We start from the raw sequence: 26,226 nt of genomic DNA, 5'->3' as shown, positions 1-26,226 counted from the left end.
ACTAATGCTTTTCATCTTTGAGATTGTCCCAGGGAAGAAATTAGTATTTGTCAGTGAGCTGTGCATTGTATCTTTGCTGCATGTTGCCTAAAGTTAATGGCTTTAAATAAGGAATGTAGTTATTTCAGTCATACGTGGGTCTCTTTTCTCATTTTTAAAAACCGATTTGAATAAATTAGTATCTTCTTAACAGCAGACGTGAATTAGTTTGAAATATTTTCTGCTCCCTGTTGTCCAAAGTAGTAATAGTCTCTAGCGTTTGATCAACAAAGTGATATTTTGTCTCACTATGACAGTTCTAACGATAAAATTGTGATCTGTTACCCAAAATGTAAGCTATTTCTTTGCATGTACCAACATGTCAGAGAAGAAAGAATATTCTTGTTTTCTTGCTGCTGGATTGATGTATGTTGCCTCATTTAAACAGAACAAAAATAATGAAGCACTGTTGCCATTGAAGAGATACTCCTGGGCTCTTTAACCAGACACGGAGAACTGGAAAACATGCTTTAATGAAGGAAACTTCCAGCACTTTTTACTCATCCTTTTGTGTTTGTCACAGCTATTGAGTTGTTTTGCTTTAAGGATCATAACAACAACAGAAAACCCACAGGGAAAGTTCTTTCCTAATAACAAAAAAATAGCAAGAAACAAACAAAACCACCCACCCCCCAACGACACTAAAAATAAGCAAACAAAACTAGTCCAGGAGGACTGGCTCACATTTTCCAAAGTTTTCTGAGGAGTTTGGTGTTTGTGTTGTCCTTGAAGATTTCAGGACATTTAACTTCTATGTTCAGACCTTGTTAAAATGACCTTGCAACTGGACTTTGAAGATGGCAGAGGTATTGTAGGATGATGCCAGTCTGATTCTTCTGGAAATTACAACCAATCTAAGCTGCTAGCATAGAACTATTGTCTGTCTCACCACTTCTTTCTTCCCTTTGCCACAAGTGGGCTTTAAAACATGTTACCAATACATGTCCTACTGCAAAACACCAGGCACCTTACTGCTGTACACTGAGGGTTTTAAATGCCGTTTAGTTATCAGGATGCATCAGAATGCACTTAAAAGCAGGGAAACAGATCTACTGAGAGAGATGTGTAATGCTGAACATGTGTTCAGCTTCTGTGTAGCAAACAGGAGGTCCTGCTTAACAAAAACCCCAATGATAATAACTCCCAAATTATGGCTACCTGTTTTCCTGTCGTGAAAAATGGCAACTAGAATTATTACTGCTCTTAGCAGGTAGCGGTGTATTCTGCAGCCTGGTGTCACTGACTTCTGCAGATATTTTGCAGAAAAATTATTTGACTGATGAGTCATCCTCAGAACACAGCATTTTAATGAAGTAATGCTTGGCATGTGATAGATAAATCTAAGTTAAAACTGGTGGAAATTGCTTGAGCTGGGGGAAGAATTACATTGAAACATGGTTGGGGATTTTTCCCCAAGTCTTTTACAGTAGGAGGTAAAATAAATGAGCATCATCCAAAACTGGCAGATTAGATGCTTCTCTTTAGTCCTTCCAGTGGTCCTTCCCTTGAGACAAAAGCCAAACAAACACACAGAGAACAAACAATCAGAAACCACACACAAACCGCCTAAAAAAACCTAAAAAAATATAGAATAAAGAAACACCTCTGAAACTTATGCCCTGTTCTGTTGTAGACTGATGCTTTCTGATCCTATCTCCTGATTATTACTATAGATCTAGTGCAGAACCTTATACTTGTAAATATCTTTTGGTCATGAAATTCCCATAGTAAAGTCATTCTGCAGTTGACTTTATTCTTTAAACACGTGGTGTTTGGTATTTCAATAGCAGGAAGGATTCAGATTTCTTGAGCTCTCACTTTCTGTTTTAGACCCCAGGATGCAGTAATGTTTTTATAGAAGTTCTCTGTAGAACAGAAGGGAATTTGGAAGAGACCGTTCCAGCATGTATGAAGCAAATAGTATAATGAACAGGAAGATAAACTGGGATGTCTGCACAGGGAAATTCAGCTGCTTATTTCTTTAGATCTTGTAGTATTGCCAGTTGGTGGTAACTTAGTGATTGGACATACTGTGAGCTGGCATTAGCAGAGGCAAATAGAAATTCATGCCCTTTCCTGTCTTGAATAGGTGATTTTATAAAACAAAATAGGCTATTTAAGACCAACAAAGGAATAAATAGTTAGATATTCTTCTGACATCCGGTAAGAATTTGGCAAAGAACAAAACAGTAGCCATAATGACAACGTGAGTCCTGTTTAGTTCTGAACTTGACAAGAAAAGACAATACAAGGAAGGGTGAAACCACTCGAGCACATTACAAAAAATTATGTTCTCACTTGCAATCTTCCAGTCAAAAAAGCCTGGCTATCTTTGTAATGCTGTTCATTAGAGTAAAAGCTGTGAGTTAGTGAACTGCTGGATGCCTGTTAAAAGATACATTTTGTAGCTTTTATTTGACCTAAAGAAGCTGTGGATTTTGTGTGTGTGTTGTGCTGATAAAAAAATCAAGCTGTAAATTAAGCTGTAAATAATGTTACAGCTGGAGCCTAGAATTGACTGTATCTGAAGCCAGCTTCTGGAGTGCAAATCTTCCATATTATGTAACACCGTTTTATTTCTACCTGTGGTACCATCAACCCACAGAAGTCTAATTAAGCAACGTTCTTCTTCGCCTCAGATAACTCACAATCACCTCAAGTTGTCATCCAGAGTTTTTCCTCATGTTTGTTTTCACTCCAGCTTTTCATGCTTCGACCTTCAGTGGGCCAGTCCTTTTAATGTAAGCAAAATCTCAGTGAAATGGGTGCTCCATTTCTTCATGTTTCAAGTACCAAAGTATTTTCCTTGGCTTTTTTTCTTTTGACCAACTTGTAGTTCTTTAGGCTCAAAGAAATACGGTAAGGATGTATAAAAGTTAATACTACTTTATGCTTTGAGCTTGCTTTGATGTGTTAAATCCCTTTGATAGTTCTTGTTTAGTTTTGATTGTCTCAAGAACTGAGAATTTGTTGGTTTATATGGACCATTCAGAGACTGCATCGAGCCTAGTTCCCCAAGGTCTTTCTTCATTTATACAAATAACTCTCATTTATGCTGTGTTTTTCATTTTTGAAACCAGTGTCTGATGGGGCTGTGGTCACTTTTTATGTAAGATCTTCAAACTGCATTGCAGACTTGAGGAAGCTTTCCAGTAGTTAGTTACTTTCTCCGCAACCAGTGTTCAAAGGCTCTTGTTCCCTTGGTACTTTGGGGCTCCCTGCTGCTAATTGTGCCAGATATGATGTAGAATGGAAGAGCTGATTTTTTCAGGAAGACAAAAACACTTCATTTTGAGAAGTAAATGCGAAGATTTTGGTGGTTTAGGTCTGATTCAAGTAGCAGCTCAGATCTGTTGAATACAAGTAATTCACATTCATGAATGATTCATGCTTCATGCTCGATCTCTATGGTTGAAACATGAACTTAATTGTGCTTCATCGCAATGTGTTGAAGAATGTTCGTAACCTGCATTGAACTTCTTAATGCCTGTCTGTGGCTAATATTGATATATGTTTGTGAAGCCACAAATAAAAATATGACAGAAAAAATATTTCATATCTGTTCCTAGGGGAATGCAACTTTTAATTAATGGTATGTTTAACTGCTTCTTAGAGCCAGGGATTCTGAATTTTAACCGATTCAAGCATACTGAAGCCAAGGATTATATGGAAGCCTGTTGCACTTCCCATCTAATCAGAAATCCTCTTCTGACCTTCTTTTGGAAGATGCAACTGATAGAAGCCTACCCCAGGATGCTGGGCTGAGACAAGGGGCTGCATTAAAAATGGACTTTACAGCCATGTTTTAACTCAATACTTCCGCAGTTTTGAACAGAAGCGGGGGGGACCTTAATTTGTTATGCCAAAGACCATAGAGCATATGTATTTCACCCAACAAAATGTAAGGAATGTAACTACATGTCAAAAGAGTATGTGCATATGACTCAAATGTATACCATCTGGAATACTGTTGTTTAGTAAGGAAAGAATATAGTTGGAACTGCATGTGGGATTCTTAGAACTACTTTTGTGAGAACCAACCTTCCCTTTATTAAAAAAAAAAATAGAGGGCTATATATAAGTCGTCTGAAGTTTATTATTTGAAATATTTTTTCAGTAGTTCTAAACTCAGGAGTGCTACATGAAGGACTAAAGACTTATGTATAAATTTCTAAATCATATACTGGGGGAGCTGTACAGGCTGGTACTGAACTGGCTGTTGAAATAACTCTTGGCTCTAATCCATCGCTTCCACTGCAGGCTTCCTTTTGGATTACTTAGATAACTTTTGTGGTCTCTGTTGCAAGAATGTCTAACAAAAGGAAGCAACATCTTAATACTTCCAAAAGACTTTTTGTTTAAAGAAAGAGACAATGTGATATTCCAGGCTCATCCAAATAAAAACTTCCATCTCTTCTCATATTGTGAGAGTTGTTATAATATCAAGCTAATCCAAAAGCTTTCTTGTTGTGGAATCAGCTTTGTTTAAAGTGGCACAAGGACTTTTTTTGTTTGTTTCAGAGTGGTTGTTACTGTGTTTTTTATGCAGTGAATGAATCGGTGTACTCCTAGCCATCGTCAAATCCATTAAAAACCAAACAGTGATACATTCACAACTGAAGACTTTTTCATCTACCTAAAAATAAGTGAATGAATCACTAACACACTCCAGGTGTTTTAAGGTAGATTGTTGGTTTGCCTAAGCTGTGGCTGCAGTGCTTGATGAAAGAAGGTGTTATCCACAAAATTGTTTTAACAGTCTCAAATTGTAGAATCCATGTTTCAGCTGAATTACATGCTTGGATGTGAATCTGGCAAAAGAACAGCAACAGAGGGTCTTGTGCATTTATTCTAACCACTGGCTGAAGAACAACTGGCCAAAACTCATCTTTAAAAGGACTGGGATAATATTGATTGGGAAATGGAAGAATTAAACCACCTGATTTCACTAGCATTGTCCTTCAAAGGTGTCTGTCCTACCCAGCATTAAACCAGTAAAGCAGAATCATTCAGATTCTTTATAATTTCTGGTTGAACAATAAAGTGAACCTACAGAAGTAATCGATTTTTTTCTAACCATCAATTCAGATTAAAAAGGACAATTCCTTCAAAGTTCCATTCTCTCTGGTCTATTTTGCTTTTACAGTCACTTTTGAGGTTCTATCCATTAACTCTGTAGTGCTTATTCTGACATAATGCTCTTGAATGCCTCAGTGTCCATTCCTCTGGAACAAAATGAGGCACAAAACCTCCAAAAAGAAAAAAATGCATAGAAGCAGCCTAAAAATCTGCAATAATCCTTTTCCTCCTATTCTTGTAAGACAGAAGGTAATTATTTCTTCTAGATTCTATCTAGATAAAAAAGGGGGGTTTATGAGCTATTGAAGTCACTTTCCACCTATTTATTGCATTTTTTTGAGACATCAGAGAACATACGGATAATGTGATACAGTTGATGCTGGATTTAATCAGTCCTTGGACTGCAAAGCCTTCCTAGGAGTTTGCTCTCCAAAAGATCTTGATGCCCATTATGCATAAGGAGAAACTCCATGTGTTAAAAGCTGATTAAGACAGAAAGAATAAAGAACAGGAAGAAATAATTCATTTCCAAAAAGAAGACAGTCATGAGTAGGGGAGGTTGGAATCTGTGTTCTTCAGCATATGTAGACATGAGATAACATATTCACCTTGGTAATTTCTACAGCAAACTGCAAAAGGTTGGAAAAGCCTTGACCGTGAATGGCAAGTTGATGAAACAGTAAAACATGAGGTAGCCTATACCTAAAAATACTTACAAAACTATGTCTGATTTATTACTGGGCTTTATATAACTGTGGAGGAGATCTTTGTGACTAGTTTGCTGAGGTTAACTTGAGGCTTGGTGACAGCCGAGACAGCTAACAGTGTCAGGATTTACAAAGGAAGGGGCTGAGAACAAGAGAGCATTTGAAATGATGTATCAATCTGGGCTGCCTTGTCATCCCATCTCTATTTTATTTTTTAAAAAGGTGAAAGTAGATAAGTACAAAAAGTAACTGAAGTATGGGGTTCTGTCATGTGAGAAGGGGCTGCATATATGAGAGTCAGGTTGGCTATGAGCCATCAGAGGTGTATGATAAACCTATACAATCACAGATGGAAAGATGACTGCAAAGTGATTGTTCATGTTTCTTTGGAGTATGAGAAAGTACGGGTTCAAAAAGTGATTAATTTGTGAGTTTGTAATTGCTTGCATAGCTAGTGTAAGCAATTGCTTGGTTGCAACCTCGGACACAGGAAGTTTTTAAGTCATTCAATGTGGTGAAGCTTTGCCAGGCCAGGTAAAAGGACTGTTCTTGTCCCTTGGTGTTCAGAGCTAGATGGTATTTGGAAATAGGGTAGTCACTATATCAGTTTTTGGTTGGCACAATACAATGATTTGTATTATTAAAGACCGGAGAAACCAGCACTGAAAACTGAGTTGAGAAACCCATAATTTTTAGATATCAAATGATTTTGTCTTTACTGTTTTTTTTTTTTGTTTTTTTCTTCTCAACATAAAAAGATTCAGAGATTGAGTGGGCTGCAATCTCTGGAAATCCGTTTCAAATGTATTTGAGGTTTAACACCCCAAAATGAAGGTGCTTGGAGTTGCTTAGGGACAGGATTGTCATCGGGGGGATGAGGGGTAGACACATGACAGCTTTGAAAAGAACAGAACATAATGCTTCTCTGAGTAACTGTAGACAGGCTGCTTGCAAAGGACCATATGTTGCATCTTTTACTCATACGGGTGAATTGCTGGTCACACAATTCATTTGAGATGGATTAACTGAGAGTTTTGTGGCAAATAAATTGCAGAGTGTAATGCCACCAGAAAAAAATAAATTATGTCAATGCATAAAAGTAACTAATAGAGCAGCATAGTAGAGATCAATTAAAATATAAAGTGATCTTTTGATCGTTTGGGTAGGAAAACATTTTTGAAGGACAAATGGACATGATAAGCCTGACAAACACTGAGCATGGAAAATGCCATCTGGAAACAAAAACTACAATGTGAATTCTGTTGCAAGTGTGCAAGGGGAATGGTAAATGTCTTCTAAGGTGTGAGTCTGGTGATGAAGGGGAAGACAATGTGCAGCCATGTGCCCCAATCTCTTGCAGGTTGCTTTTGTACCCAAGTTTCCATTAGGTGTTGTAATGTTCTGCTAGCTCTGTTCTGTTCCCTGTGTGTGACATGTTTTCTCCTTGCTTTGTGCAGTGAGAGCTCAACCTACAACACAAGATTCACTTCAGCTTTCAACTTGAAATAGTATATGCTGTCTTGTTTCTGTATCTTCTGTATTGTTTCATTTCTTCTTTTCAGTGCTCCTTGAGTGATTTTGAAATGATGCTTCGTGCATGACCATTTTGCAAATGCCATTGAATGTCTGTGAGTTGGGCAGCACGTCACCTTTCCTCCTTAGGAGGTGCAGTGTGGCCATATGGGGCTGGATTTCTCTGTAGCTGATGCTTTGCTGAACAGTCTTTGCCAAGCAGTAAGAAATTAGGAGTTCTGTGTAACCCAAATGAACTGATGATTCATAAAAGTGTCACAAAGGGTGATGTGTAAGTGAACTAGTGTAAACTTAAAAGTGGTTATTTTTAAATGAGGGATGGGAAAGATGACAGGCAATAATGGAAAAGAGAAAAGATGTGGACCCAAAGAAAGCAAGAGAGGTTGTAAGAGTAGCGAGGAAGAGAGAAAATGCCAGAGGAATAAAGATCATGATAATGTATCCCAACATAACAAGGAAATAGCGATTTTTATTTTTCTCATCATCTTCCATCCCGCTTTTCATCTATTCAGCTTTTTTATCCTATTTTCTTCCTCCCCTTTTTTTTTTTTTTTTTTTTGCATTTGGTTCATGTTCATTACCTACAACATCCATAGAACGTCATCCCTTTCTTCAGAACCCAGAATATGCAAAGGCCTCTCTGCGATACTCACAGATGTCTTTTTATGATTTAAGAAAAATTTTAAGATTGGTTTAAATTTAGTTGAGAGAGATGACAGGGGATGATAGATACCAAAGATCATCAGATCACTTCCCTGGGGACTGAACTCTGTGACCTTTACCTTCAAAATACAGAAAGCTACCTCTTTGGGGGAGCTAAAAAAACAGCTTCACATCTTGAACTGTTGGGAAGAGCTCATCTGCACAAGGTATGATCTCTGCTCAAGAGACAGATAGTTTTTGATTCATGTGTGTGCAGACTGGACATCAGAGCTTAAGAAAAATTACCTACTAAGCATAATTCAGACTTTTCTACATGTATATGATCATCTCTCTCCACAATGTAAAATGCAGTGTTGTTTCTTGAGTGCCTTTGGAATTTTTTATCATCTTTCCAAACAAAAGATGTGATCATCATGGGTGAGAAAGAAGGAATAATAGAAGAAAATCTACTCAGACTAGATGATAATAAAGATTTTTATCTCCACAAGCTAATAGGATTTCAGCTAAGAAACTGAATAGAAGGCAATCAAAATCATGTTTAAAAGTTGAGCTTTTCCATTGATTTCTAACAAGGTGTAAGAAACCTGTTTGTGTAAAATAGGATGGAAATGCTGCTGGTTCTGATATTTCATTACTGCTTTCTTCAAGGACCCTCTTACTACTAAAAATGTTTGTACCAATAAAATGTAGTTCTTAAACATATCTTTCTTTCCATCATTTCCCTTCCCTAAACTGTAATAAGCAATACTAATTGAATTAGTTTCTATACAGAACACTAATGCAGGATAAGTGGTGGCTGTATTTATTAGTTTATGAGGTTAATATTTCATCGGCACTGGTTCAAATGGTGTCTTACGATGGTAGGGTAGTTGGGGGCAATCCTTATTGAAGCCTGTGATAAATACGAATTTTAGGGAATTATTTTTCCCATTATCTAGAGGGGAAACAGAAGTGAAATAATTTACAAAGCGTGGCATAGCAGATCAGTATCAGGACAAGGATAAAATCAGACACCTAGTTTAATGACCTGTGCAGTAGATTGTACCACCCCAAGGTTAAACACCTACAGTAGAACTTTCAAAAACACCACTGCAGTTTAGGAGAGCAAATTTCATAGACCTTTTGCTCCCCTATAATTTAAATGCTCAAAAAAAGAACCATTTAAGCTTTTTATCACCTAATTTTCTGCCCAATTATAATGTGAAGGCTGGCAGTGTTTCTTTTCTCCTATTGTTACTTTTACTGGTTTTGTTCCAATTATATTGTAAAAAGTGGACTGTTTATGTATTTATATAATACCTTGCACAAAGGGGTCTCATCTGGATTGTAATACTATACAATATATCAAAATGACAAACCAAACCAATTTCCAAATGGCATACACTTGGATACCTCTCACTTTGTATAAACTAATTAAAAAAAGACTTCTAAAGAGACCAGTCCAAAATATTATTGCCAGAGACAAGAAAATGTGTATTTTTCATGTATTAAAGTACCTGGAGGTTTTGCTATGAAGTCAAACAGCGTTGTAAGACTACCTTCAGAAAAATCAAGCCTCAAATGAGTAGACAAGGAATTACTGTTCTGCTGTTGAGGAGTGCAGCTTTGATAGTTGGAGAATGTAGTTATAAATGAAATTATATTTAAAACATGCTCAGAAAACTGTTGGGAGCAAAGGGCTAATGAACTATTAATAGTTACTGTAAAAAGAGGTTAATCAATTATGTGCTGTTATAAGAAACCCATTAGGCTTGTGAAACACATTACCCATCTTTTTTCCAAACCTTTATATCACTAGTGGATGCACTGACAGTCATTAGTAACAAGTACCGTTCACATTTGTTTATAAAAGCAGTTAGTTATTTGTTAATATTTTATAAACTTCCATGGAAAATATGACTTATTAATGATTGTTACTTATCTGAAATCAATCCAGGTAAGGGATAAGCTTTGCTTTAAGCTGAGAAGTCCAAGGCTGAGTCCTAGATTCTGCTTGAATTGCTAGGGCTGTAGAATTTGTATTTTGTGACTGCAGTGATAGTTTACAAAGATTAAAGCAAGTCTAGATAACACTATTATTAAAGACCTCAGTGATACGCACTTAGTGCTGTCAGTTGCTACCAGATGTGGAGCTGTAACACTGAAGTACAAAGATAAGAAATAGGGAAATAAATGATGCTGTAGACAATTGCTCATTGCAGATCAAGCAGGAGAATTGACTTACGTGACGGAGCTATACTTGTATATTCTGTCAATATTTTGTCTTTTATGAAGCTTGAAATTGTTCATTGACTGGTTTGTCTAGCAGACTTTCCTGTATTACTAAAATATTTTTGTCTTAAAATGGGAATGTGCACTCTTTTTCACATTCAGGTACCTTGGTTTATATATTTGTTGTACAAATGAGTTGTGTTGGGCAGCCTCCTATAGTTTATCAGTGAAGACATACCTATAAATTGGCCAAAATTTCAGTTAGTGTTCAGAGAGGCTTAGAAGGCTGAGGAAGCAGTTTGTATTTTTGAGCTTCATTGGCAGAGTTTACTGCAGCTTCTATTGGTGCTGGTTTTGTATCTGTTTAAGTGTCTCTAATTTTTTTCGGTTTCTATGGAGTACCAACTGATGGGAAGGAAGAAGTCATTCTACAGTTGCCTGTCTTCTCTCTTGAATATTTGGTCTTGCTTATACTTTGTATGAAAATAACCCCGAACTGTAAGACAAGTCATCTCTTTTTACTTCCATTAAGATACTGAAATGTACATGCAAGATATTGCTGGGTTTGAATGCTCACACGTGTGTTTCAGAGCAGCAGTCCTGTGCTTTCTGCACAGACAGAACCCTCGTGGAATGATCAGTGGTGGAGGGTGGCTGCGTACTCCAGGATGACCCACAGCGTTTGTTAGTTCCAGCTTTCACTGGATAATAAGTACTTAAAATAGTTTTAGTATGTTAACTAGCAGGTGCCTCGTTGTTCCTAATACTGGTCATGCTAATGTTACATTTCTGTCTTGAGACTATCAAAAGAAAATGATCTCATTTAGTATGAAAGTTTCTGTCTAATAGGAATGGACGAGATTCATCTATTGTGTACCTGCTTTCAAATCAGTGTGATTTCATATTGAGAGGAATTTGCCTTTTCGGTATTTCTAAAAGTGTATGTAAAATACGTGGCGAAGATAGGAAAGCAGCATGAGTATGCTGAACTGAACTGTGAGTTACTGATAGTGTCCCTGATACTGAAGCGAATTCTGGCCAGGTTATGTGCTCTGATGGAGTGGTTTCTGGTGGGGGAGGCGATGGATGGATCCTGGGGCTCGCTGGAGTGGATACAAGCAGCAATTAGCTGTTAATAATGTAACCACCCCGGGGAGAGGGCACGCAAACAGGCTACAAGACAAACATTGTAACAGCGGGTGGTCGCTGGGGGCCTGGAGCTGTGGAACCGATATGTCCGATGAGCCACAGGCGTGTCTCAGGTTTCACCCTCCGGGCAAATGCATGACTGTGTGAGCCTGCATCTTGACGATACCGGCTGCTCCCTCCAGCCGAGCGGCGGAGCGTTCACCTAGCAGCAAACGGGAACTGGCTGCCGCTTCTTCCTCTCCGGGCTGGCGATCCTTTGCAGCCAGCTGCAGAAATAGCAGCCAGGCCGCCGTCCCCGCCCTCCCGCCCCGGCTTGCAGCAGCAGCGGAGCCCCACGCCCCGCGTGTGTGTGTGCGGAGCAGGTGGGCCCCGCGGTAACCCCGCCCCACGCGGGTCCCCGTCGGCCATACGGTGATGGCAGCAACCTCCGTGCCAGAGCAGGCTCTTTATTGGAGGAGGGGGCTGTCAATCCGCGGCCGAGCAAGCCCCGCTCTCCGGCGAGCTGCTCCCAAGGTCTGACTCCGGAGCTGTGGCCGGTTGCAATGGGAAGCGGCGTCGGAGGGAACAAAGTTTGCAACACTTGGGCACTTGGCCGCTCGCGTCCGTGATGCCCGTGGCGGGAGCTGGTGCCTGAGAGCAGCCGGCAGCCGGGCGGCTGGCACGCCTTCGGGTCTGCTGGCGGCACTGCTATCGCAAACTTTCAGCTATTTTAATGTACTCAAATCCAGGATTCTAATTATCAGCCCTCCCCACCCCCACCTCTCCTTCTAGGTAGGCGACAAATATTTTTATTCTGTGGATTAGAGAACTTCTTTTTGCATGGAAATTTACTGACTTCTGAGTGGTCTCCGTTTCGGGGAGAGGGGGGAAAGGATTTATTTTCATCGCAGTTTCTTTTTGTTTTCTGGATCACAGGATTTTTGGAGCTATATGGAGGGATCTCAGAATGGTGTGCACCAGGAAAACCAAAACTTTAGTGTCCACTTGCGTGATTTTGAGTGGAATGACTAACATCGTCTGCCTGCTGTACGTGGGCTGGGTCACCAACTACATTGCCAGTGTTTATGTGAAAGTGCAGGAGCCGATCTCAGAAAAAAAGTTAGAGGAAGACAAAGGGGACACTTTAAGGATTATAGAAAGGCTGGACCATTTGGAAAATGTCATCAAGCAGCACATCCAAGGTACCACCTTACACCCCCGCTTGCTTTCCCTCCCCTCCCCATCCGCCGCTTCCCGTGTGCGGTCTCCATCCCCCGGCGCCGCGTCCGCCGTGTGCGCGTGTGACATTTCTGTCGCGATCGGCGACAGCCATTCCTCAGCCGGAAGAGCCGGGGGCTGCGCGGCGGCTGCGGTGCGTGTGGAAGTCCCCGGCGGTCCCTCCCGGGGCCCGGCGAGAGGCGCGGCGGGGGGGACCTGCCCCGTTCCCTTCCCTCCTCCCGGAGCGGCCAGCTGGGGCCGCCGGCTGCGGGAAGTCGCCTCCACCCCGCGGAGGGTGGGCGGTGGGCGCCGGGGCGGCCGTGCGCGGCGGAGCGGCGGGGCTGCGTGCCGGGTGAGCCGGGCAGCTCGGGGCTCCGGGGCGGCTCGGCCCGAGCAGCCGGGCGCTCGGCAGCGGCTGCAGCCCCGCGGGGCTGGGCTCGGCCTGGTTGGTGCTGTAATAAACCTGACCTCAGCTGCGTGTCTGTCTGTGTCTTGCTAAAGTAGAGAGTCCTCGGGGAGAGCTCGGCGCGAAGGGCAGGGGAGCCTCTTCCCATTTTGCTGTTATCGTCATTGTTTCGTGTTTGTTATTTTTCTTTTCCAAAATGGGTTGCTGCGAGGGGACTTTTTGTTGTCGTCCCTCTGTAAGCCTGACTCTGCTAATCCGTGCTGTGAGTCCGTGTGTCCTCAAGGTTTTCCCTTAGTCCTGCTGTAGTGCTGGAAGCCACTTGGGATTATAACTGGGACACTCTCTCATGTGTGTAATGCCTTTTTAATTTGATCTCCTTTTAACGGGAGCTCTGGGAGAAGGGTTGAAGTGCGCAAGCAGTGGGGGAGAATATGATTATTTCCTGGGAGTTTGGGATTTTATGTGACTTTCCTGGGTGATCTTTAGTGTCTTCCTTTATATTTTCATCATCTGCATGGCATTGTACAGTTCTTACCTCAGTCTGCTAAGTGGGTTGGGTAGTAAGGAGGCTGAGGGTGGGGGTATGTGAGAGTTTTTAGAAAATTTAGAGGGACCATATTTCTCTGTTTCTGCATAACTTCTGCTGAATGTGCAAATCTCAGTTCTGGTCTCTCCTAAATCTGAAAAGGGAGAGCAAACCGTCTGGTAAAGGATACCTAGCATCAGTGCACCAAATCTTGCCTGCTTCCAGGCAGTTGTGGCCAGCTGCTCTTCTGGGAACATCAAGAAAGGTAGAGCAGTAGAGCAGGCAGGGTGGGTGATGCCACGTGAATCGGGCTTCCCCTGCTTGTCCGTACTTTTAAGTTTGCAGCACTGTTCAAGCCCAGCTACTTTGCTGTGTCTTGTATTAATATTTTTAAAAATATGGCACATCACCACTCAGTTTGCATGTGCCATTGTTTCTCAGGTATTCTTGTACTCTTGGGTGAATTAGTAAAATACTAATCTTTTTCTGGAGGATGAGTTATAGCAACTCCTGCAGGTTTTAAATTCTCGCATGCCGTCCTTAAGTTTGTCTTGATTCCTGAAATTGACTTTAAAAAGGAAATACATTTCTTGTCTGTTTGCCAGTGGAGTGCACTGTGGAAGCATGTATGAAGGCAGGGATTTTTCAAAAGGCGAAGTTAAGAGCTAGATACATTAAATTAATTGACTTTCCATATGAGGTTGGAGCACAACTTCTTCAGTTTTGCTGATGTGAAGGTCCAATATTCTTATTTCTTTTCAAAGAAAATAACAATGGCCATATCAGCATGTTCCTTTGGTCAGTGGCTCTTCTTAGAGTAATAAGGAAATATATACTCAAATCAGGGGACAGTATAGTATGGATTAGAGCATACATTTATTTTGTGACTATGCATAAACCAAACCAGAATATATTTTCCTTGAATAACATTTCTATGAAAGCTGAAGAGTCTTCTGAAAACAATTAAGTGAACTGTTTGGTAATAAGTACTAAAATATGTTTGGGGGAAAAATGCTAACTTTACGAAGTTCTCATACCTTATGAAACCACTTATTATTTAAAATAAAGAAATAAAAGAGAAGTCACACATCATTATCTCTAAGTGGATTCTCTGTACTTTTATTTGCTAGATTGTAATAACTGGCGTTCCCAAGGAATTTCTGTGGCAGAGACTGGAGAATAAGATGTTACTTTGTCAGGTTTTGCTTGGCATTGTGAGCTGTTTTGAATTCTGGGTCATGGTGCAAAACTCACTGAAGTCACTGGAAGGAATATCCCAAGCTTGACTGGGTTTGGGATGAGCTTTAAGATATTTGGGTCAGCTTTAAGGTATTCTCAGTTTCAGATTCATTGCCATAAACTGGACAAGCCAGCTGCCATGATGGTTCTGGACTAGGTTATAAAGGTTAGCTGTAGTTTGCTATTAAACTTTTCCTTGGACAACTACTTTTGTATGATGGAGAGGGGTATTGGTAGCTCAGATTTCTGCAGTGCTGAATGGGTATGGAGTTAGCACGGGTAATAGAATTGCATTCCATGGGATATTCTGCAAATACCAGAGAGCTCTGACTGCTGCATTTTTCACATGGGGTTATGCTACTATTTCATTTTGATTTGTTTTGTGACTGAATTGTTTAATTAGATGCCATCTGGGAATTCCTTTAGCATATACATTGCACCCTCGTAATACTTTATCAAGTGTCCTGGAAATGAGAAGGAATAAGATGTGCCATAAAAAAAACCACTTTTAAAATACGTATTTTATAAAAGTTCACGGCAAGAAAAGTATCAGACTGAAATTTTCAAATAAGAGAAGTTCAGAGAGAATGAAAGTATGCATGCCTCATGTTTGGAAAGAACAATATGGAAAGGGAAATACTGGTATTGGCCAAGAATGGAAAAGTTTGAATGTGCAAGTATGTATCTGCCACACTGCACATCTTACACCATTGTGTATTCACACATCTGCAAGTGTTGAAGGATAATAATTTCTCTGCATGCATTTTCTGGGTGCTGGAAATGGAATAATAGCACGTGTGTCTGCTCTGCCTGTGTAGTACTGCTCTGCTTCTTTCTTTCCTCATTATGTGTTATTAATAATTGATGTTGTGTAGCCTATGGGTGTGCTGTGCAGGGGTCATGCACCTGTATTCTGACATCTGTGGTTGGCGGTTTGGGGCAGGATTGGCAGCACTGAAGTCTAGTTGGGCAGTGGGGACTACAGAAAGACATGTTTAGTGGAGTGGAAGCACGATGCTGGAATTTGAGCTCAAGCCTGGGAATCATGAATTCTTGGCGTGTGGCTTGCCACGGTTTAACAAGATGCTTTTGGTCAAATCACTTTATGTTTTTACAATGGTGATGGCCTGCATGCTTTTCTGTGGCCATGTGTTGTGGTGATTGTGGTGGTAATTACATCTGAATGCCACCCAGCTAGTACTAAAGAGATTCTCCTTCCCCCCCAGTCTGTAGTAAGAGGCATGTGTTCTGTGCTAGCAGTCAACTCACTGAGAGAAACTTTTGGTTTCCACTTCCTTTTGCATTTGCAAACAAGATGATGTATTTCTTGAGATGAATTGTGTGTGTGTCGAGGGTTTTGATTGTGGGGTGACAATAAAACCCTGGCAGATGTATTGTTAACCTCCTCTCCCCGACCCCTTCCCCCTTTCAGCCCTCCCTCTCCCCCCTTCCCACTAAGGCCAGGCGATCGGGAGGAAAAGAAGGACAGAGAGGAGAGAGTTGGAAAAATTAAAAATGTTTTACTACTGCTACTAATAAGAATAGAGAAAATAATACAAAATATAAAAAAAACATCTTGAAAGTCTCAGCAACTGCAGAGCCGGCACCCAAAGTCCTGGACTGGACTCTGCAGCCAGCCAGAGCTGGATTCAGTCTGTCACTAGGCCTCAGTTCGCAGGGACAACTAGTAAGGTCCTCTCCTAATTTTGGCCACAAACAGAAGGGAAAAAAGGGACAACAAGATCCTTGTGATCACCCACTTTTCTATGAAGTATTCACGTGAATGGAATGTTATACACCATTGTTCAGTTTCTTGGTCACTTGTTTCTCGTTGCCCCTCTCGCAAGATGTCCATCCATGCTTATCAATAACTTCGCATTCCATTGCTATGTTTACCAAAACATGTATCTGGTTCTCCAGGAAAATGCAGCTAATATGAAAGCTTTAGCTGACAGGCAGATTCACTAAAAGAGAAACTTGTTTTTTAACAAAACCAGGACAGTGTAAAAAAACCCGAAGAATAGTTGGGTAGTTCTATGCAAAATGCAGTCCTTTTTTTCTGTCAAACAAAGGTGTGTGGCACATGTATAATCTAATGCTGTTGAGCTTTGTTGCCAGAAGGTATACTTGAAAGGGCTAAGGTTAACGAATATTGTGTTAAATGAAATATCTGTGGATCCAGCCTAGGATTTGAAATCAGCCTTCCTCAATTTTATTTGAAAACAGTATATTCTGTTGTGTTCACAAGAAACATACTGGTTCAAAAAACTGCAAACGCTCTCATTAAAATCAATACAAGAGTGCTTCAGACAGATCACAACACATCGTTCATCTTCATAATGCCTCATGGGTTGGCTCTGTCACTGGAGAACTGCTCTAAGTTGTATGTGCAGTTGCAAGGACATGTGAGCGGGTGTGCTGCTCTTCATCAGATACTCAGTTTGTAACAATGACGAGGAAAAACGCTTGCAATAATGGATTTATTTTTCTTCTGCAGCTTAGCTGTAGGCTGTCATAGGTGATGAGTTGAACCTTTTTATTGAAAAGCTGTGCTGTGGTTAAGCTGACATCACTTAAAACACCTCATGCATGCCGTCCTCTTCGTCTTATGCAATGCCACTTTATATTTTTCAGCCTTCCTAGTTTTAATAAGATGATGTTTGCGTTTCCTCATTGTTTTTAAACCTATGCGCTATGAAGGCTATGAAATGAACTTGCTTCCTCACCCTCCCCCGGGACCTAAACAGAATTAATAAATTACATGCAGTTAATACATAGAGTAGATCTATGTTAAAGTTGTAAGCACACAGTTCATTTCTGGACCAGGTGATTTCTTAGTTAAGATTAATGGGTGATTACTAATACATCTGTGTTGTAGTGGGACTTTGGTCCCTCATCTTTGCAAGCTGCTGCATCTGTTGTCATAAATGGAATGTCAAATGCTGTGTGGACTTATTTGGGAAAGTTTGTAAGAGAGGAGGCATGTGTGTTATCTCTCAACCTGCTGCTTAGAATGATTTGCTCCGTGGGCTTACTTCAGGTAATGTTAACTATCCCATAGCTGGATGCCTGATGACCCCCAGGGGTCAGATGGGGGATGGGGAGATCTCCAGTGTGTGATTTGTTCCCTGTGTATTGGACAGGTGTTAGGGTGGAATGATTTGCTTTCAGAAATTGCATATTTTGAGTTTGGGAACTAGGTCAACCCAGATTCTCAACTGTAGCCATTTAAAGGTTTGGATAAGTAAATTTATTTTTTATATCTACCTACCCTTGATTTATTTTTTGATCTCCAACATGAGGAAGAATGTAGGATATAAAGCTCCGGTTTGTGACAGCTGTCCTTTGCAGACTGGCTGCCCAGCTGGACTCCATAAATCCAGGCTCACTAGGATGCACATGGCCACTGCACTATGTCTCTTACTCTTGTGGTACTTTCCTTTGGGGAACAATTAATTGCCATATCCCCCCAGCTTATTTCCATCAAGCTCAAAAGCAGTTAAGCATTTTTGTCACTCACTGCAGTGTATTTATTCTGTTGAGAAACAAATCAGCAGTAGACAGTAGCCCTGGAAACACAGCTCTTGCTCCACTACCAAGGGCTCTATATTCAGTCTCTGTACAAGCAAAGAGACCGACTTTCCCAGTGTAACTAATTGCAAAGGAAGGAACTCCTTGGATATGTCAGATATGCAGGATTAATCCCATTATTTTTTCTCTTTAGGCTGTGACTTCTCAAGTCGTTCTAGATTGCTGCATGTCAGTGCAGATTAATTTGAGTTTAACTTTCATGTTCTTCCACGCTTAGGAACGGGTGCACTAAAGAGACTCATTTCAACTAGAAGACTCTGGCTCTTAAATTGCTGTAAATTTTCAAGCATTGCTGGAGATGCAGGTATTTCAAGGACCGTCTACTGAAGACTTAGTGATATTGGTTATGTCAACTACAACTTGATAGTTGATTATTACTGTTATTAAAGTTAACTTTGTTGTCCTTTTAATATCTTTCGTTCTCTTCTGATTATGTTCTTTCTTGGTGGTTCTTCCACTGAGAATTTATTTTGCCACAGTTAGGACCTAGTGACCAAAACTAAGAAGTGGTAGTCCAGCCTTATGAATGTAAATGTATTTTATTACTGGAGTTTGAATGATTCCTTGATTGTCAGCTAGATTGCTCTACTAATTCTTCAGGTTTATACAATGGGAATAGCATGCTAGTTGCTGAATTTTGGTTTTGCTGTTGAGATTGTATCTTTTGAGTTAGAAACAAGGTAACTTTTCTTTGGCTACAAAGTGACAGTGAATGGTAGCTTTGTCATTGGGAATGGAATTGACCTGCATTCTGTTTCCTTCAATCTAGATAATTTCTGTAGTTTTCAACATCATCTTCAACCAAAGGTTAAAACATGAATTGAGAGTAGAGGCTGGAAACTGACTTCTCTGCCCTCTACAAATTCTCTTATTGCTGAGCTGGAGAATTTTGCCTTTTGTCTCTGAAAAGGTTCATTTTTGTTGATGTTTGTTATCTCTGCATAATGGCAGAGCTTCAGTGGAAAATAGCAGATTGTGAACTGCAGTCTTTGAGCAGGTGATTTATGGGCTGTGCAGAGATGGTGATAGCTGTTCTGTTGAAGGTTCTGGACTCAGCTCAGTGCTTCATTTGTGCAGACTGGGTGTCACTTTAGAAAATGTTGCTCAGGTTGATACAAGCAGCTTGCGTCTTGTGTGCAGAGATTCAAACTTAGGTCCTTTTTTCTGCTACGCATAGCTGTTGGCAGTTGTGTGTTACGGGTGAGTTCGGCTTGGTCCCAGTGTTACGCTCCTCATGGCAATGTCAGCAGCCCAATGTTAGAAATTATCTTCCACTTGCGTGTAACGTGGCCTGTGGCTGATTGTGATCTGCCAACTACCTGTTGTGCATGGAAGGGCAGGCAGAGAGAACAGGGGGAGGTGGGACTTCTTCGGGTGCCTCAAGCTCAAAAGAGCCTTGGCTCAGAGGAGCCTGGTGCTGAGACCGCCGTACGTTGTGGTATGTGTGTTCTTCTTTACTGGGTCAGAAAAAGGTGGCTGTATCTGTACACAGGGTACACTCTCTGTATTTCTGATACACACATGAGTATGTTATTGTACGTTGAGTTCAAGACTATATTTTGGGAAGTGGCTCCTTGTGTGCTTATGGTACTTATTCTCTGTGTTTGAGGAGCAGGACAAAACTTCAGAATCATATCCCAGTGTATAGTTTGTGGTTGATGTAGTTTATTTTTTTTCTCTTGCACGAGCTAAATGCTTATGGAAGAGTCTAAGTACTCTGCATCCAGTAGTGCAGGATCTGGACCTGCAAGTGCATGTGTGCAAAACATGAGGCTTTCCATTATGTTATAAAAACAGAGACGACAAACACTTGTTTTTGACTGAGCATGGCATGGGCTGTGTGGTGTCTCCATTGTCTCCAGGGCCAGAAGTCTGGAGTTGTAGCCTGCCTCTGCCTAATGATGATCCCTTGCCTGTAACAAGCCACAGAAGCAGTTTAATTTAAATGTGTGTTCAACAGTAAGGTCTTGTCATTGACATTACACAGCACACATAAGCTGCAGTATGATAGAATAAGCTAGTATTACCATCTGAATGTACGTAAAGAAAATCTGTGATGATTTACAAGAGTGAATATCTGGCTCGTACCTGGAGGCAGCGGTGGCAGTTGTGAAGATGGCTTAGCTGCCTTTCTGAGGAGGATGGGGAGTCCTTGGTTGCCATTAGAACAGCCCAGGAACTAGAACACATCAGCTGTTAATGTGTGGAGTGCTGCAAGGGACGTAACGGGACACGAATCATATTTAGCTAGTTAGCGACTGTCCTCATTTATTGCAGCCATAAGATGATGTTGTCAGCTGTGCTTGGCCCAGAGATTGGAGACTGGCCTCAGCACAGCATGCTGTGGTGTCCTGGGATTGTCCTGAGTCTCAAGCAGGCATTGTGTGCCTGCTGATAACAAGCGAAGTAATTTTATTGGTCCACAACTCGCAAAACTACTCCTTTAATGAAATTAAATGTCTAATGCAAAAGTGAAAACTGACTTTGTATCTTGTCACGCCTCCTCTGAGATTCTTTATCTGTCTGCTGTGTTATTTTTCTTTTAACTCCCCACTTTTTTTTTTTCTTGTATGTAAAAATGTCCTCTAGTCTTCCTTCTTTTCTTCACTAAGCCATATTATGATCAGAGTCCAATGGCACTTCCATCATCTGTGGAGGAATCTTTCTGTGCTGCCCTTGGCCTTTCAGTGCTACCTCTTTGGCCTCTTCAGAAACTTCCAGGCTTCGTTAGTTTAGTGACTTGGGAAATATAATAGCTCTGGAACAGGCTGCTTGGTGGGACAGTGTGGACAGATACTCTGAGTAGACTCTGAAATTGCCAGGTACCTGAAACTTAATGCTCTGTCACCATTAAATCTATTCTGGCTCCAGTTGAGCAGTGCAGATGTGTTCTCTGTGGAACAACATTGTTTCTGTTTTCTTCATAAATTTTCTCTGCTCAACTGGTGTTCTGTAACCAAAGTGCTATTTTTAACATGATATCCAGCGTTTCCTGAGGTAAATTATTACAGCTCTCCAGCACCTCCTCTACTTGGCTTTGAAAATGAACAAATGAGACTATTCTAATTTTTTTTTTTTTTTTTAAGTATGGAGGTGGAAAGTCCAAGTTGCTACCTTGAAATTTTCTGCTTTTAAGATGCCAGAATTTGTCTTCTCAAGTCCATAATGGATTCTTCCTATATTCTCTACTTAAATGATATGATATATATTTCTATGATAGTAATGCTGCGGCAGCTAGCTGAAATCCCAGCTATCTTGTGATCAGCGCTGTAAAAGTGCATGTTGGAACCCTTGCCTTGGGTATCTGTCTCCCTGGATAAGGTCTGCAGGAGCCAGGCAGAGGAGATGAGTATAGAGAATTGATGTGGCCAGATTTACACAGACTTGGTGGCAGGTGTGACTCGCTGCTGGAGCTGCTCAGAAGAATCGGACAAAGTCTTCTCCCATTAGGAACAGCACAGGGTGTGAATCCTGCAGCAGGCAGATGTTGCAGTGCCATGGTCACATCTGTTCTCCCACCATAGATCTTGGCCTCAACGATGTGAATTTGAGACTGACATGAGCTCTGCAGTATGAGATGAGGTATCTCTCCTGACATGCATGTTATAATTAGCGCATCTTAAATACCACGTAATTGCCTAATTTGCTGCTTGTATCTTGAAAATTTGTGGCCTAAGTAATATTGTGTGAGTAATGTTGGTGGTGGTGTGGAAATCCTACTGTAGTTTTGGTTTTGTCATTTCATACCACCTAAATCAAAACCCATATTTTAAATGTGAATGTTTGAATTTTCCTTTTATTAGAGCTGTCACAGGTGATCTCTGAGGAAAGAGGATTTCTATAAGCAGCTTTCTGAAGAATATAAGAAAAAGAGATAGTACTTCTGTTATTTTCTTCATAGATAAATGGTCATTCAAGTCTTCATTTTAGGGAGATAATTTAGTTTTTTAGGCTGTGTTACTTGCCCATATGTAATCTGGATCTAGCTAGGGATCTATTTCATGACTCATCCAACTAATGCAATGAATTACCTGTCCCTGCTTTCATGGTGGATTCAAATTCCTTTGAAGCTTTTCTTTCTGCATCGAGTCATGACTTGCCAAAGGCTTTGCAAGAAGATTTGGCTGCCACAGGTAAAAGAAAAACTGTCAGATAAACTTTTCCAGCACAGCAGACTCAGTGAGTCTGTGCCCATCCGTTACAGGATTATCATTGCAATAAAGTTATGGTTAGAGAAAACACCTTTTGGGATTTCTCTGTGCACAGAATAAATGGGCCTTGCAGAAGAGAGCACAGCATAGTTTTAAAAATAACTTTGTTCTGTTTGTTTGTTTTTCTCTGAGGTATTTATAATTTTACCAGCTGTATATTGCATGATTACGTGATGCCAGCATTTCCCTCTTCTGCTTGTGCTAACAGGAATATTTTAAGTTGCTCAAGCGAAGTGTGGAGTAGTATTCTGTAATCTCTACGGTATTTGTGATTCGAAGATGTGTTCATGTGTAGCAGTTTGGAGGATGAGGAGTGTCAGAGAGGAGAGAAGTATTGAAAAAGCTAAAGGCTGCATACAAGTACTTGAATGTTTTATCCGTTTTTAGCTAATATGTAATTGCAGTTATTTAGTGGAAACTATTGAATTTCCACTAGTGTTATTGAAACTGGTGAAACTAGTGCTATTGAGCTGCCATGGAGTGGAAAGAAGCCACACACCATTTCTGTGATACTGTGATTCTATTCTGAAAGCCTTTTACTGTCCTGTTGCTCTCAAAACCAGTTTCACATCTAGTAGATTGTTACAAATATTTGCTTTTGTTAATTAAAACCAAATCTAGCATTCAAAAATGCAAGACTTAAATATCTTTGATTTAGTTTATATAGACCTTTTTTAAACATGCAGTATCTTTAATAAGTAAGAAATACTTGGCTTGCATACAGTCCAAATATCATAAGCAAGATACTAGTCTTGGCACCAAAATTGTGTTGCTGGTGGTCTCCAATATCACAATCATGTGGTGGTGTTTTGGTCCCGGCTTTTCGAAAGGCAGTAGAGTTAGTACTCTGTGACTTCACAACATGATGTCAGCCATAAAGGATTATGCCATCATTAAACTTGGATGTAATCAAATGAGAGATTTTAAGCTCCTATTTAGCTCATATTTTCACATGGTTGTAAAGCCATCTAAGTTTAAAATTAATTTCAAACTGTTAGACATAAAACAAGCAAACCAACAATAAAAACCCCACAAGTTCCAAAGGGTCGTATAAAGCCATACAGAAAGCCAGAAGACTGGTACGTTCATGCACTAAAAGAAGGAAGGCCAGAAAAAAGAACAGCAAAATGATGACAGGAGACCTGTGTTTGGCTAGATCGTTCCTACTTGCAGCTTTCATTTCTCTAACTGCAGGCATTGTAACAGGAAGGTTTTGGTATAGAAACCTTTTAATCTCATTGATTTATTGTTATACTTCATATAAATGCAATTCTATCAACATACACGAGCTTTTCAGCACAGCTTTGTCTTTCTTACATGAAAGTAGTTTAAAAGCACTTCCATAGTACTAATTCTACTACTCTCTTTTCATTTAAGTACTGAGAAAAATTTTGCATGAAAATGAGTATGGAAATATATATATGAATATTTAATATATAAAAATATTCTTTATATGATTATAATAAAAGTATCTCTCTCTGTAAATGTATGTATATGTTTCTAATGGTGACACTAAGGATCCATATGTCTTGTCTTGAAAGCGGGAAGGGTTTTCACCACGGCATGATACGGGCTGACACGGAAGAGTTTGTCAATGTTAACACAGGCACTGAAGCAAGAACTTGGATGAAAGTGAGTGGGAGCATGTTTGCAGAATATCTCAGCGTGGTGGCAACAGGAACCGAAACACCAAGGACAGACAGAAGTATTGCCCAAAGTGGGTTAGAATTGGGTTTCAGACACTTATTAGTGCTCTCTGCAATAACCAAGTAATAGTTGATGGTTCAAGTGAACCCTGTGCGTTTTACCACTTATTAGTGGAGACTGTTTTGGGGCTGGTTGAGGGCTGCAGAAGCAGGTGGAATACTGCGTCACAGGGGGACTGGGGAGCCACGCTGTTGATTCCTCATTTGAAGAAGTAAGCAAAGGTAAAGCTTTTTATGTTGCAACTTCTAGCTCTCAAGGGTAGATTTTTAATCATTCAGCCCTTGATTCTTTTTTCATAACTAAGAAAGAAGATGCTGTTGGAGAATTTTTAAATTTATGAAAGAGTAAAATTCTTTGTTATGAGGAAGCCTGGAGACTTGAAACACGTAAAAGGAAACTTAATGTCATAACATGTGAAACATTCTTGTCTCCATGCAGTAACAATGTGTCAATATGTTTTTGTCTGCTTGACAATATGTAGGAAATGCCTTTGATTTTGTAAAATTGCATTTAATTTCTCAACATTTCTTTTGATTAAAGCTTTTCTGCCTTGCCTAAAGACATTAAATAGCGAACCATCTGCTAAAAGTGGATTGACAACATTCCTGAAAATTAACATTTATAAAAAAAGATGTTTAGTCTAAATATATTTGAAAGAATGTTCTCATTTGTATTCTGAGATTAAGAGGCAAACAAAAGGTTCTCTTACAGCCTGGCAAAAGGTTGCAATACCTGGTCAAATACAGGTATCATCTTCATACCGTGGAGAAAGAGATGTTGACCAAAAAAGCACACAGGTACCAGAGGATGTAGTGTAAAAGCCTCATTAGAAACCCTTCCCCACGTGGCTGTGTGTTTACCACCTGTATCAGTTATACAGGAATTGATGGATAATCAGTCGTTCAGCCCAAACTGCCCTTTGTGCAGCTGCCAGCAGGAAATGTGCTGATCGCGGTCCCCAGCTCTGGATGTAACTGTGGGTTATAGAGTAATCCCTGTCCTACAGGTTTTGTTAATATAATGAGTTGGTAAATATAGAACAGGCATGATCACAGAGTGATGTATTTATTTATTTATTTATTTATTTATTTATTTGTAATTCGTTATACTTTTTTATACTCACCTGTTATTTTCTGGTTATACTTTGTTATTATCATTGTGTGAGCAGCTCTTAGGCTGTGAGTGGCTATGGTGAAGTTGTGAATGTGCTTATACGAATAAGAACTCCCAGTGTGTTTGCAGTGTTGGGACAACAATAGTTTCTTGGCAGGTTTAGACAAGGTGCTTGTGCATTTAACCTGGCTTTTGTGGCTGGTTTTGCCATGTAACTTCCATAAAACGTCGATTAGCTGCCTTAGGGAAAGAAGGTACAGGGAGGAAGGTTTACTCAATACTGTGTGCGTTGGCACGAATTCAATGGAAGATAATTCTGGATATTTGCTTTTCCAGCAACTGGATTATCATTTTTAACTATCTAGTCAAAACAAACTTTAAATAGTAAAGGTACTGTGCATTTACACCCTTTCTGCTACTAAAAATATTATGAGGTCTTTATGTGAGGGTGAGAACACGCAAATCCTGGTAGGGGCTGTTCTGTCTTGCGATTGTCCTTTACATTAAAAACCTTAAGATATTTATGGGTAAAAATTATTTAAAAAAATTAAAATTACACTGAGTTCTCAGTCAGTGTGGATGCACATGAAATTCTTGCTCTAAATTATTTCCTCTGCTGGATTGTTGTAATTCATAGAATCATTTTGGTTGGAAGAGACCCTTAAGATCGTGGAGTACAACCATAACCTAGCTCTAGCACTAAACCGTGTCACTAAGAATGCAATCTACGCGTCTTTTAAACCCCTCTGGGGATGGTGACTCCACTGCTTCCCTGGTCAGCCTGTTCCAAGGCCTGACAACCCTTTCTGTGAAGAAATGTTTCCTAATGTCCAACCTTCATACATCTGAGGCACT

At 40.2% G+C, this 26,226-nt stretch overlaps 1 protein-coding gene across 14 annotated transcripts in view; it reads left to right on the top strand.

The window, feature by feature from the left end:
- GALNT18 (polypeptide N-acetylgalactosaminyltransferase 18) overlaps positions 1-26,226 on the top strand; it is a 334,832-nt gene that overhangs the window by 84,946 nt on the left and 223,660 nt on the right. For 3 of the 14 annotated variants that reach the window (XM_065066208.1, XM_065066207.1, XM_065066200.1), the window contains exons 1-2: positions 11,738-12,152; positions 12,297-12,562. The exons of 5 other annotated variants lie outside the window; for them this stretch is intronic. In XM_065066208.1, the coding sequence (XP_064922280.1) occupies positions 12,328-12,562 (235 nt within the window). In that variant the 5' untranslated portion in view covers positions 11,738-12,152; positions 12,297-12,327. Of the gene's footprint in view, positions 1-11,577; positions 12,563-18,557; positions 18,645-26,226 lie in introns of those variants that run through there. 6 more of the 14 variants (XM_065066197.1, XM_065066199.1, XM_065066198.1 and 3 more) reach the window with 6 other exon arrangements.

Source organism: Columba livia, chromosome 5 (genome assembly GCF_036013475.1).
Source record: "Columba livia isolate bColLiv1 breed racing homer chromosome 5, bColLiv1.pat.W.v2, whole genome shotgun sequence".
NCBI lineage: Eukaryota > Metazoa > Chordata > Aves > Columbiformes > Columbidae > Columba > Columba livia.
This window is presented reverse-complemented; position numbering and strand designations above follow the sequence as displayed.